Here is a 13,775-nt window from a genome sequence, read left to right as displayed (position 1 = left end):
GTTACCGTTACCGTACAGACAGAAAAAAGAAACGTGTAAGGAATAACTTTAAGATGGCGGTAGTTGCCAGCATGCGCAGCAACTACACGGCGCTAAGGCGCATGCGTCCTATATTGTGGCAGGTGATTGGCTCTCCACTCTGGGGCCGGTATTCATAGTCCGATTTTATATTTAAGATCGTCTTTAGTTCATCTTCAGATAATCCATAGCCAATAAAATGATACATACAATATCTAAAGATGAACTTAAGACGATCTTAAATATAAGAACGGACTATGAATACCGGCCTGGGAGGATGTCGAGCGAAGAGCGGGAAGCACGGGAGGCGACAGTCTTTGGCCGCATTCAACGGACTCAACCGCTAAGTAGCAATCGAACATGATTGGTTTCTACTTTCAGGTCCGACCAATCAGCGTCGAATTACATTGGAAAATCTAGTAATGTTGCCCAACTGTTGAGTCTGCTGAATGCGGCCTTTGTTAACGAAGGAGGAAGTAAGGATCGTGAGAGAATATAACGTCTTAACCGTTACCCGGGGTTTTATTCATTGCATCCAGCTACGCACATTACCGCGTCCTTCTCAGCTTGCCAATCCTCAATCTTCCGGATAGTCTTAATTAATAATCCCATCAACCAAAACAACTATTTTACAAACGATCGTTACCGAAAAAAAGTAACGGTAACGTTAACGACGTTACAAGTAACGCGTTACTCCCCAACTCTGAGAGTGTAGTCCCATGGAGCGTATTACGATACGCGCGTATCGGGCGTATTGAAAATCTGACCAATCGCAGATGTTCCGCTGTTTGTGATGTCACGTCTCAGTGACCAACTTTTCCCCTAGATGCCTCAGTTCCAGAGAAAAGTGCGCTCTCTTTGTTTTCAAGGCAACCTGCTTACACCGGCTATACCTTGGGGATGCCGAGAGCGAGGATCTGACTTATCGATTACGGAAAAATGTAAGGGAGCCGCGAAACTCTATAATTGGATGACTATTGAAATATATATTTGTATATGCAAAAGGTATCTATTAAAATGGGATTTCGATATTTTCTATCAAATCCATTAGCTGATCGATATCGATATTACCCGCGATATATTGATCTATGAATTCCAAGAGTATATCGAGAATTCGAGTTTGCTCCTCATCTGTTAGGGCGAAAAAATCTTTATCGTTGCAAGAAGGCTTCATTGGAGAGTCTGTAAGTAACTCTCTATTTCACACTGATTCTCCGGAAGTTGGGATTTTAATTGAGTTATCAGATCTATTAAACTTAATGAAGGGTTTTCAATCGTATCTTTATTTTTTATAATTTCCAAATAGTAATTATAGAAAGAGTCAAATTCTACGTTTGAGGTAACTATTCGAAGAAATTTCTGTGAAGTAAAATTTTCCGGTAAGTAAAAGAGGAATTTAGCCCTAGCCTTTAAAGCGGAGACAAAACTTTCTGGAAGGAAGACCCTTGTTTCTGATTTGACAAGGATACGCTTTGAGTTTAATTCTAATCTCTTGATCCGACGGAATCGAGAAGCGTCACGATATTCACGGGTTATTTTTCCTGCTCTATGTCTTTTTCTTTTGAATTCTGACGATGGGGTTACCATTTAAAGAGATAATATTAATGTTAATATATATTTTTTCTGGTAGGTAGAATATAGTATTGGTTGAGGAAAGTGGTATTTTATTTGCTCTTATTATTATTTTTAACTGAATCAGCGTCAACGCACATTAGCACATAGTACGTTTATTCTTGTAATTTTGTTTTAGCTAAAACGTCAATGAAGGAGTAATTCATAAGGATATGTGGATGTCTCCGGCATGACCGTGGATGCCCGGGGACGATGGAACTTGAGGGCAGAATAAAGTTACGATAGCGGAAATTGCGTATAAGGGTAGGGAACTTAGGATGCTTCCGGCATGACAGTGGATGCCCGGCAGCGACGGAAGAATGGGTGAATGGATAATAAATTCTGTGCACAGCACCGCGAAGATGCTATACCTATGTGTGGAAAGACGTTTTATTCTAGTAGCGACGTTAGAAATTTATGCAAATCCAAATATCGTTGGTATTTCAATGAAGCGTCGATTAAGCGAATTGGTTTAGGATGTCGGATGCCTCCGGCATGACAGTGGATGCCCGGAGACGATGGAAATCTGGTTTTGGGGTAAAAAGTGGTAATGAATTTTTAAGAATAAAAATTGGAGTGTGAGGAGTTCTCCGGCATGGCAGAGGATGCCTGGAGATGAAGGAATCTTCAGAGAAGGGATGCTGCGACGCTCAATTGATGAGGGCGATTTTGGAGTTCTAATTAATTTTTGCTTTGACGCTTATCAGAATAGAATAACAAGTTAAAACAAGTTGCGCTGGAATAAGAGGGAGGAATACTGCCAGCGATGTGCTAGTGCTTGACAGTATGCTTGTTATTTAATCCTCGATGTTTTGTTTCAGGAAATGTCGTGAATGCAAGGAAGGTGAATATTATCGCACGAAGACAAGCATAAAATGGGACAAAAATCTGGTACTTACCACTCAGATGTCGATTTCGGTTGGTCTCGATCGCCTTCGTCTAAGCAAGGTCTGGGAATCTCCAAGGATTGACACAGTGAATTTGCACAAGTATAACTTCTTTATTTGAATTTTACTGAACGATATAGCAGATTGATACAAAGTATTAAATTTTAGTTGTAATGAGTTAAAGAATAATAAAGAATAACGGCAAAGTGATCACGACTAACAGCGAGTCTGCTATACTGACTAATTATTAATGATAGAATGAACCGCTCGCGCCTAGAATCCGGGGTTTATATACTAGCGATTTCGTTGTTCCTTGCATGATCTCTAGCTGTAGGAATCCTCGAGTAAGGTGATCTCTACATCGGATCACGTCGTTCTCGGAAGCACTACTGAATTACTTATCAATTGTTTTGACATAGATATCCTTTTCATAGAAGCGCGGCGGTGATCAAAGAGTAGTACGCGACTATTATCGGAAGTGTCGGTTGACATCTTCAAGAAGTCAATGTCCGATATGTTTATGACTTCCTCTTAGACCACCTCACATGTCAAAACTATGCGCTCTTAATTTAATATCTATCATTAGCGGTGTTAGGATTACGGAATCATTTTACATGTATAACTTCCTTTATATTTTAGAAAAGGTTCAGAAATTTACGGCTCAAGTTAGAATAGATTAATTTTAAGTTGTAGCATATAGAGAAAGTTATTTCCACTGGTTATGATCCCATAATGAATTTTTAAATAAACCCTGGCAAAAATGAGACGTTTCATGAACGTTTGTTTGGCGTTTACATGAACGTTTGTGGAAGTTCGTCGAGAGTTTAAAAACGATTAGTAAAGAGTTTGTAGAACAAAAATTGCAACACTGCAGCGTTTGAAAGACGTTTGTACATAGCGTTTTTGAGAGTTTGCATAGTGTTTACATGGCGTATGCAAAGAGTTCTTTAAACATTTATAGATCCTCTATTAAGTGTTTAATTTCATCTTTGGAAACTGCGTGCATCCTCTATTAAGCGATTACCCGACAAAAACAGTACGTGAAATCCACGTTATTACCACGTAGATTAATATCGTTGAATCTACGTGGATATTCAAGTGGATAATCCGCTCAAAAACGGTACTAGAATCTACGTGGAATCTATGTGAAAATTTCATGAACTTTCGAGACATATTACTTTTTTCATTTTTGATAAGTGAATATCTTGGACATTTATAAAAGTATATAAATACACTCGGCCATAAGAATAATTTTATTTTTATTTATATTTTATTTTTAATATACGCAATAAATAGGCTATCTCCCATTTATCCGTTTAATTTCAAATAATCTGTTCCATATTCTGAATCCCAACAAGCGATCCAGATTATTAAACAAATTATTTTAAATTAAATCAGTTTATTAAATTAAACTGACTAAAGAACCGTCTACAATGAAAATAATATCGGTGCAGTGGACGGTGGAGTAAGACTAAGAGTAATGCGAAATGGAAAAGAATCATTCGCTTACGCCTTACTCCACCGTCCACTCCATATTACTTCCATCGTAGACGGTCCTTAAAAGAAAAAATAAACTTCGGATCGTGTTAGTATCAGTTCTTTATATACACTTTATGACGGAAAGTTGAATACGAGTTAGCTAATTTGATGCAGCGCCGCATAGCGGCAAAGCGAGGAAGCATATTCTATATACATATGTACTATTACATTTCTTAGGCGTTTCTTAGGCGTTTCCAAGCCGTTTGTGTAAACGCCGTACAATTCGCCACATTGAAAAAATATTTGCTGAAAGTGAAAAAACGGTATTGGAAAAAGTGTTTGTTAAACGTTTGAGAAGTCTGATAGTAAACTCTGTACACGAAGATGTATCAATGTTTACTGAACGTACTCTGAAAAATGTTACCTCAGCATTGCAAAACTTTCATGTAACATTATATAAAGAGTTTGTAGAACAAAAATTGCAACACTGCAGCGTTTGATAAGCATTCAAAACCCAACAGCGTTATGTAAGTGCTCTTACAAAGTTTGAAAAGCATATAAACTCTCAGAAAACCCTCACTCAACGGTTGTTAACGCTTTATAAAGTTTCTTATTTTCGCCAGGGAAGCATTTCAAAGTGTTTAAATATATTTGTATTTATTCATATTTAAGATCAATTCAACAGTCCCTTTGAAATACCTTACTTGTTATTGCTTAAATTATATGTTTTCGGTCGCGTTTGTTAAAATCTAAATTCGAATTTTAGCGCGTATATAAAGTCCTCATTATACATTAATTGAGGGAGTATTTATTTAAGTAGCGGGCTAAATAACCGTGTAGAATAAAACGGTAAGCAAATATTATAATTGATATTTTAAGCGTTAGAATTCGTATGCGCATATATTAGAATTAAAATTAATAGTAATATAATTGATAATAGTGAGTAAAATTGAATTACGAATAATAGAATTGAATATTCATTCTTATTCCATGGATATAGCAAAGAAATAAGATGGGTAAGCGAATTGTAACTAAATCTAGTAATTTTAAGATGGCGGGACGTCACAGTGATACGCGAAAGTTACGTCTGCGATTGGTCAGATTTTCAATACGCCCGATACGCGCGTATGGTAATACGCTCCATGGGACCGCACCCTGATAATGCGTCACTTGGAACCTTACAACTTTTGTATGAAACATTTTTCACGAAAATGCGTTGTTTCCTCAAAAAACTGCTGATACGGTCGCTCTGAAACATCCTGCCCACCCAACACAAAATATTGCCGCAATATTCTGTATTTACTGGGTGTATATGAGTACGTTTACACGGCAACGTTAATCTGGTTTAGTAACAATCGTAGTTATAACTCCCTAAGGTCTAGTTCCACAATCCAGTTAACCCGAGTTTAAGTGGCGAATGGACCAATCAGGACCCAGTTTAACGTATTAAACTCGGGTTAACTCGAGTTGTGGAACTGGACCTAAAAGTGATGTTCGTTTACACACGCAAGGATTTATTTTATCACCATTCCTCTTTACTTTAACTTATTGGCAGTTTTTGTATACTAGTACTCGTCACTCGTTGATACTTGATTATTCAGGTTGGCAATACAATTGTTATAACTCTCGTAGCGTTTACACGTCTTCTTAAAGCCGGATTTGTAAGGGCCTGAGCAGAATGGCTGCCTTAAGATTTTAAGACTATGTTTTATGCCTTAGGTCTTTGTCTTAGGTAACGCACAATACTGGGTGCTTTCCATTTAGCGACACAAATCGACACAAGTGTCATTCTATCTTTGTTTGTGTTATTCACTGAAAAAAGATAGAATAATGCTTGTGTCGACTTGTGTCGCTAAATGGAAAGCACCCACTGTGTGTTATGTCCGAATCTTATGTATACGCGAACGTTTGTAAGAAATAAGCGTTCGCGTATACATAAGACTCGAGACATAACACACAGTATTGTGCGTAAAGCGACGTCTACAATGACAATTTAACACTTAAAATTTAAGAAATTGACCAATCATATTTATTATTCTTCTCTAAAGTCAATTGTAATTGGTTAATTTCTTAAATCTTAAGTCTTAAAATCTCATTGTAGACAACGCTTTAGACAAAGACTTAAGGCATAAAACATAGTCTTAAAATTATAAGGCAGCCATTCTGCTCAAGCCCTTAGGACCTGAGCAGAATGGCTGCCTTAAGATTTTAAGACTATGTTTTATGCCTTAGGTCTTTGTCTTAGATAACGCACAATACTGTGTGTTATGTCTCGAGTCTTATGTATACGCGAACGTTTATTTCTTACAAATGTTCGCGTATACATAAGACTCGGGACATAACACACAGTATTGTGCGTTACTTAAGACAAAGACCTAAGGCATAAAACATAGTCTTAAAATTATAAGGCAGCCATTCTGCTCAGGCCCTTAGTCTATTCCTTTTCCTCAGCAGGAGTAGCGTTATTACAACTGGTGTAATAACATCGGCGTAAAGCATGGTTTACACGGCATCTAACACTAGTAGTTGCAACAGCGGTTGTTTCTAAACCTGGGTGCCTATTACGGTTCTTGAAGCGAGGTGAAAATTACAAAAGTGAACTAGATTTCGACAAATGAAATTGTAGATACTCTAGTAAATTTCCTCACTTTTGTTATTTTCACTTCGTTTCAAAAACCGTAATAGGCCCCCTGATTAACGTTGCCGTGTAAACATACTCTATGATAGAATTTTTCCATATACAAGGTTACGTTCCAAAACGTAAGTAACCGAGGAAAATTTTACTCGATGGCCGATTTGAACCAATCGGAAAGGCTTAAAGCCCCTTGCACAATGCTAAGCAACAGGCAATAGAAATAAGGAATAGAAACTATTCACCAATAATTATGCAGAACAGAAAATATTCGCCAATAGGAGCAGAGAATAGATACTATTTCTGTTTTTATTGCCTGTTGCCTAGCATTGTGCAAGGGGCTTAAAAGAGTTTCGGAACGGCCATCGAGTAAAATTTTCCTCAGAGAGGACGTTTTGGAACGTAACCCAAATAGATAATTTGGAAATAAAAAATATAAAAACATAAATTATATAGATAGAACATTAAAAAATTGACTTTTAAGAGATTGTACATTTACAAAACATGTATGTGTATGTGTATAAAATTTGGTAACATCTATTTATAGATGGGTGTGTGTGTAAATACATAAGTATGTAAATATGTATATAATATAATATTATACAATAGTTCACAATTCAATAAAAGAGAATATAATACGGAAATTAAAAGATTATTGTTAAAATTTTTATTATACGTATATGAAATTTTTTTATATTACATGGTTTTTTCTATTTATGTATTTACACGTACACACACACATCCACCTATAAATAGATGTATCAAATTTTATACACACACTATTATATATATATATATATATATATATATATATATATATATATATATATATATATCTTAATTTACTCTATTTTTAAAATATATTTAAAGAGAGAAAGATAAATGTAAAAACATAATTAATTGAATTTCCTAATTTAACACGTACATCCATAATTTCTTTAATCCTAAATAGCAAAGAGATTAGTATCGCTAATTGAATCTTGTCAATCTAAATCTGCTTAATTCTTTATTAACTTACAATGTTTTGCTTTTTAAACAGTCACTATAATTAAAACTAACATTAAATATATTATACGATATAATTATTTAGAATTATGTATAACTTGTATTATCATTATAAAAAAAAAACAATTCTCAATATTAATGATAATATACACTATTATATTTGATTTGATAGTTTTATTTGTGGCACACATATTTATTATATAAAAAATCTAATATTAATATTGTATGTTTATACTATAAGTTTCCTGCTTTCTGTCATTTCTGTAGAGTAAGTGTTTTGTACAGGATTTTTTGAATATAAAATGATGGCAACACTTACCATAGCTATAGAAATGATAGTGCTTATATTAATAACTATATTAAACAAAACCCAGCATAACACTGCTGTAAAAATCAGTTCCATTGCACTAGCAAAAGTTTTTAATATAGAATTTAAAGTTTTCAAGAAGAAGCTTGTTATTATTCCAACAATTGCATTATTTAACATAATTAATATTATTTTTGGTTGCAAAGATGTACTGATTTCAATGTTACTAATTGTATCGCTAATACTGTTCTTAAATGTTGTTAATAAAACAATCGCTACAATATTGCAGAAAATACTATCAATATACATAAATACATTTTGTACAAAAATGTCGATGTCTGCACCTTGATGCTTGAGTAAGTATTCATTGTAAACACCAGCTAAGCAAGAACATGTTGTCTGAAAAGAGAAAATTTTTCAAGAAAACGACCATGTTTTTATATAATTACCAATAAATTTTTATATAAATATTATCAATAAAATTTAATATACCTGTATAAGAATTAAAAATAGGGAAATATCTATACGTAATTCTGTGTTAAAGACATGGATATCAAAATGCTTTATCATGCAACCAACTGTCAAGATTACTAATGAAAACCACTGTATCGCAGACAACTTTTTGCGAAAAATAACCTAGAAAAAATTAAAATCCTTACATATAAGGCTCATTTAACATTTACTATCCTTCTGTTATCTTATTAAAAAATATATCATCAATATACTTGAAATATGATTCCTGTAAGCACAACGCGAAGTTGCAGCAAGATATAGTATGTTGTAGGATCGAATCTAGCCAAATTGACAAATGCTAGATTGTTGTAGAGACAATATAAAAATGCAGGTATCATATACAGTAGAAGCACTAAAAATGGATAGAAATTTTCTTTAGCCCTTTATGAATCTCAATCACATCAGACATTTATAGCACAAATTTCTGGAATTTCTTTGTTTTTTTAGTCTCACCCTTTTTATGCTTCTTTGTCTCCTGAAGAAGAGTTAAGATACTATTGCTGTAAATTAAAATAAGTTAATATAAAATTAAGATAATTAGGTGTACAAATTTCCAAATTATTTTACTTACTCCTTACAATATAGTGCTGTAGATATAATCAATTTTAAAACTTCAGTCATCAATACAACTGCTACGGTGTTATATTCATAGCGACCGCTTCTTTGAGACCATGTCACGAGAATACCTATATAACAAATTATTGTCATAAATTTTGACATTGTTCTTTCATTAGTTAAATATGTTAATGATACTTTATTTTTTTGCCGATTTATTATTTTGTAATGACAAAAATAAAAATCATATAGTACATAATCATATGATCAACATACCTTGATTTATAAAGAGAGCTATATAGGAAATAAATATGACAGAACTCCATCTCCCCGGAAATAACTCGCCCCAACTTATTCCTCCCATTTTTCTAGTTTTTTTACGATATTAATGTATATAGTTTTGGCAAAACATTGTGACAGTTATTCTTTTACCGTCTTTCACTGGTATAAGGATGTACCACGGTCGTGGGATGTACATTAATGACAAGTCATTGCTCAAACTCATTAACAAAGGCCGGATATCATTCGGATTCTGATATCACTTAGATACGAGTTAGAAATATACATCTATGCGTATATCTATCACATTTGTTTAATACTTAAAAAATTTGTCAAATTTAATACATGCACACATGTATACATAGTGTGTGTATATATACAGAGAGAAGCCTGAGAGCGGCCATGCCCCTGATTTAGGTGGAACCCGTATTTGAAGCGCCTCTATGTCCATAAAACGTGGACATTGAACTACATAGCCATGTCCATGAAACTTTTCAAAGGGTAACATGCTATATCCACGATTTGTGGTTCTGTTCCGTGCTATATGCACAAAGTGCCGGCAATATGACTGCAAAAATATGAATGCAAGACAAGTTATATATACATCTTTAATGTAAGTAAGATTTGTGGTCTCTCTTTCTCCATATATATATATATCGAGATTTATACTAAAAATAGCTATATACAATATATAGAAATTTATTCATAATATGACTATACTTGAAAATAAGATATTTTTTACCAGACTATTAATAAATAATTTATATATTTAAAGAGAGAAAAAGTTTGATATTATTTTCAATATAGATCCTACACATTTCTTAAGAATAAAAGTTCTAAATAACAAAAGGCGATTTTTGGCGTCACTGTGGTATATCAACCAAAGTATACCAGATTCTACCAGAATATTTTCGCGCGTTTGGTAGTTTGTGGTAGAGGCGTGGCTAGTCGTTTTGATATTTAGCTGGTTGATACCACGCTATACCAAAAATGAAGCAGGGTACAAGATGTTATGTACCAGAATAAGCTCCGCCTCTACCAAAAACAATATTGGTACATGTACCAAACTATCGCCAAATGATGTATCGCCTAATGATGTATATATACACACACACACACACACACACACACACGTGTGTTACTGTCTCGATCGCTCCTATTACTGTCTCGCTCACTCCTACTACTGTCTCGCTCGCTCCTATTATTGTCTCGCTTGTTCTTGTTACTGTTTCGCTCGCTCTCGATTCTTGGGTCCGCTTATCTTTCCGAGCTGTCTATCACGATTGTCAAGTGTGACAAAGAAAGTAAGACCATGAGTAGAGAGCGAGCGAGATGACCTATCATCAAAGAGTTCCGAAGTCTCTTACAATCGGTTTCTTCGCTTCCTCTATCCATTCGCAATTCACGGAAATGTAAACATCTTATAAAATAAAAATTGAAACTTTTATTTTTAATTTTATCGGTTTGAAAGTAATTTTAATGAATTAATGAGATTTTTGCGATTAAATGATATCAAACACGACGTAAATCGGGTAATTTTTAATTAATCTGATAATAAATATTTGGTGTAAAGAAAACACTGTTAATTGCAAATTACATTTTTTTTCTTCAAAACAACTGTTTTCTTTACACCAATTGATTCCTCTCATTATTTTGTGCATAAGTATTAAGGTAAGATAATCGAAAAATGAATGTTTTACAAGATATTTTACGGTTTATGTAAAATTAAGAAATGATTTCAAGCTTCATAACTCGAAAAGTACTTAATGAAAACTAACTTAATTATAGTGTTTTGGAAAGCCCTCGAGATGAGCTACAAGAATGTGTAAAAATATATAGGGTGTTCCATTTAAAAAAATTGAAGTGACCTTCACGTGACCTTCAAATGACTCTTCAAGGTCAAATCAATGGTACCATCTTATGGCCCCCTCGAAACCATACAAAACATGTCTGAATCATTTTTCTCTAAAATAAAAAATGAGAGAGATATTTGGGGTGGACACTTAAAATGGGACACCCTGTATATATATATACAGGGTGAGTTTTATTTCGTGTGTCAATCTTTTTATCATGCGGGAGATTATCGACTGCATAATAAATTGATCGGTACATAAATGTGACAGGGTGAAATAAAACTCACCCTGTATATGTATATGTATATATATATATATATATGGAGAAAGAAAGACCACAAATCTTATTTACTTTAAAGATGTATACATAACTTGTCTTGCATTCATATTTTTGCTGTCATATTGCCGGCACTTTGTGGATATAGCACGGAACAGAACCACAAATCGTGGACATAGCATGTTACCCTTTGAAAAGTTTCATGGACATGGCTATGTAGTTCAGTGTCCACGTTTTATGGACATAGAGGCGCTTCAAATACGGGTTCCACCTAAATCAGGCGCATGGCCGCTCTCAGGCTTCTCTCTGATATATATATATATATATATATATATATATATATATATATATATATGAACTGACAAATTAGAGATATTTTCAACATTTTTTATTTATTTTACTGTTTAAATATATCACAGAATATTAATTTTTTATACATATTATTGTTATAAAATATATATATGTATATAAGTATACAGGGTGTCAGGCAATTTTTGACCTTCACGAAGTAAGAAGGTAGATTGGCTCAAATTAAGAAGGAAGGTACTATACTATTTTGCGATATTCGCAATAATTAACGAAAAATTAATTAAAGAAGATCGGCCAATGCGCGTGGCTAGAAGCACACGATGGCGAAGGCGGTCTGACTGTAACATAATGGCGGCGCGAGCCCGAAGCGGTGATTGGGGAGGGAAGGAGCGATGAGTGTGTAAGCGCGTGGCGAAGGCTCCTCATGTTACAGTCAGACCGCCTTCGCCGTCGTGTGCTTCGAGCCACGCGCATTGGTCGATCTTCTTTAATTAATTTTTCGTTAATTATTGCGAATATCGCAAAATAGTATAGTAGCTTCCTTCTTAATTTGAGCCAATCTACCTTCACACTTCGGGACTGTCAAAATTTCCCTGCCATCCTGTATATATATGTATATATACAGGGTGATTCTAAATAACTTTATGCTTTTGCAAAAACATAATCTTGACCGAATTCTAAGACGATTTTTCCTTTGGCAAAATTTCGTCCGAAGCTTAGTTTTTGAATTATTAAAGGAAGTAGTTAACGTATGACGGGTCGAATACAAGAAGCAGGCAAGGGTGACGCGATTCACCGTCAGACGCGGGTGCTTACGCGGGGCGCCTGCTGCGATCAGCTGGTCGCTATACACATACATACACACATGCGAACACATACATTCTCTCTCTGTCTGTCTGTCTGTCTGTCTGTCTGTCTGTCTCTCTCTTTCTCTCTCTCTCTCTCCCCCCCTCTCTCGCTCATTCGTTCACTCACCTTTTTTTTTTTTTTTTTTTTTTTTTACGAGAGAGGGGAAAATGCATTTTATGCATACCCACCGGTCGATCCAGTGAGTTATGTGGGACTCGAGTACCAAGTCGAATTACCAACTCGGTGCTCCCTACCCACTAAAAACCCCTCTCTTTTCACGAATTTCCTTTGACACACTGTCCCTCTGACTTCCCGAGATCTGTTTTCACATAACGTCAAAAAGTGGTTATTATTATCTTGTTCGATGACTTTTGATGTATTGCTGTAATTGCTTGAAGGAGAAATTTTCCGATAGATCGTACGTTCTCAAATTTAACGTAGATATCACGTTGCAAAAGACAAGAAATCCACACTAAATTATTAACTGAAAGTTTTTCTCCTTTCATGAACTGTATTCTTGTATAAACTTTAACGTAATCACATTTATTTACTCACTCGATGAGACGAGAAATTTACTAATGACTCTCACTAATCACTATTAATCACTGTCGAATAATAACTGTTGGCGATTAAAAATCACTCGATGAAAGAAACACGCGCGGACACGTTACTACACGACGCGACGACGCGACAATGCGACGATAATTACTCGGCGACTGCAAGCAGTTTTTTGTCATGGTAGGTTGCGGTAGGTTAAGGTACTACTGGCGCAATCGAACGCAATCATGTGTTCGATTGAAGAATGCGGTAAACATAATAAACATTTAACATATTAATATTATTATTATCATGAATGTGTGTGATATCCATACATCGTATATCTATTTAAAAATTAATTAGATTAAATAAGTGTTTTTAAAATATTTATTACTTTTACTATTATCTTAAATAAATATTTAATATTAATATTTTATATGATAATAGTAAAAGTAATAAATATTTTAAAAACACTTATTTAATCTAATTAATTTTTAAATAGATATACGATGTATGGATATCACACACATTCATGATAATAATAATATTAATATGTTAAATGTTTATTATGTTTACCGCATTCTTCAATCGAACACATGATTGCGTTCGATTGCGCCAGTAGTACCTTAACCTACCGCAACCTACCATGACAAAAAACTGCTTG

At 34.4% G+C, this 13,775-nt stretch overlaps 3 protein-coding genes across 4 annotated transcripts in view; 2 read left to right on the top strand and 1 right to left on the bottom strand.

The window, feature by feature from the left end:
• The window catches only part of LOC145976691 (uncharacterized), an 83,407-nt gene that overhangs the window by 36,642 nt on the left and 32,990 nt on the right, over positions 1-13,775 (top strand). The gene's annotated exons all lie outside the window — the stretch shown is intronic.
• On the top strand, positions 54-2,736 carry LOC145977257 (uncharacterized). Its single transcript, XM_083109115.1, has 3 exons — positions 54-148; positions 1,119-1,202; positions 2,451-2,736. Exons 1-3 carry the CDS (start codon positions 54-56, stop codon positions 2,635-2,637), a joined length of 366 nt encoding a protein of 121 aa, XP_082965241.1. The 3' UTR covers positions 2,638-2,736.
• On the bottom strand, positions 7,621-9,797 carry Senju (UDP-galactose transporter senju). The gene is made up of 6 exons (XM_083108003.1): positions 9,284-9,797; positions 9,024-9,138; positions 8,906-8,952; positions 8,665-8,804; positions 8,432-8,575; positions 7,621-8,338 (listed from the first exon to the last, which is right to left on the bottom strand). The coding sequence occupies exons 1-6, from the start codon at positions 9,369-9,371 to the stop codon at positions 7,862-7,864; spliced, it is 1,011 nt and encodes a 336-aa protein (XP_082964129.1). The 5' UTR covers positions 9,372-9,797; the 3' UTR covers positions 7,621-7,861.

This window comes from Camponotus vicinus, unplaced genomic scaffold (assembly GCF_025532165.1).
Source record: "Camponotus vicinus isolate PSW18456_S1 unplaced genomic scaffold, iyCamVici1.0 SCAF_9, whole genome shotgun sequence".
NCBI classification, from domain to species: Eukaryota; Metazoa; Arthropoda; class Insecta; order Hymenoptera; family Formicidae; genus Camponotus; species Camponotus vicinus.
This window is presented reverse-complemented; position numbering and strand designations above follow the sequence as displayed.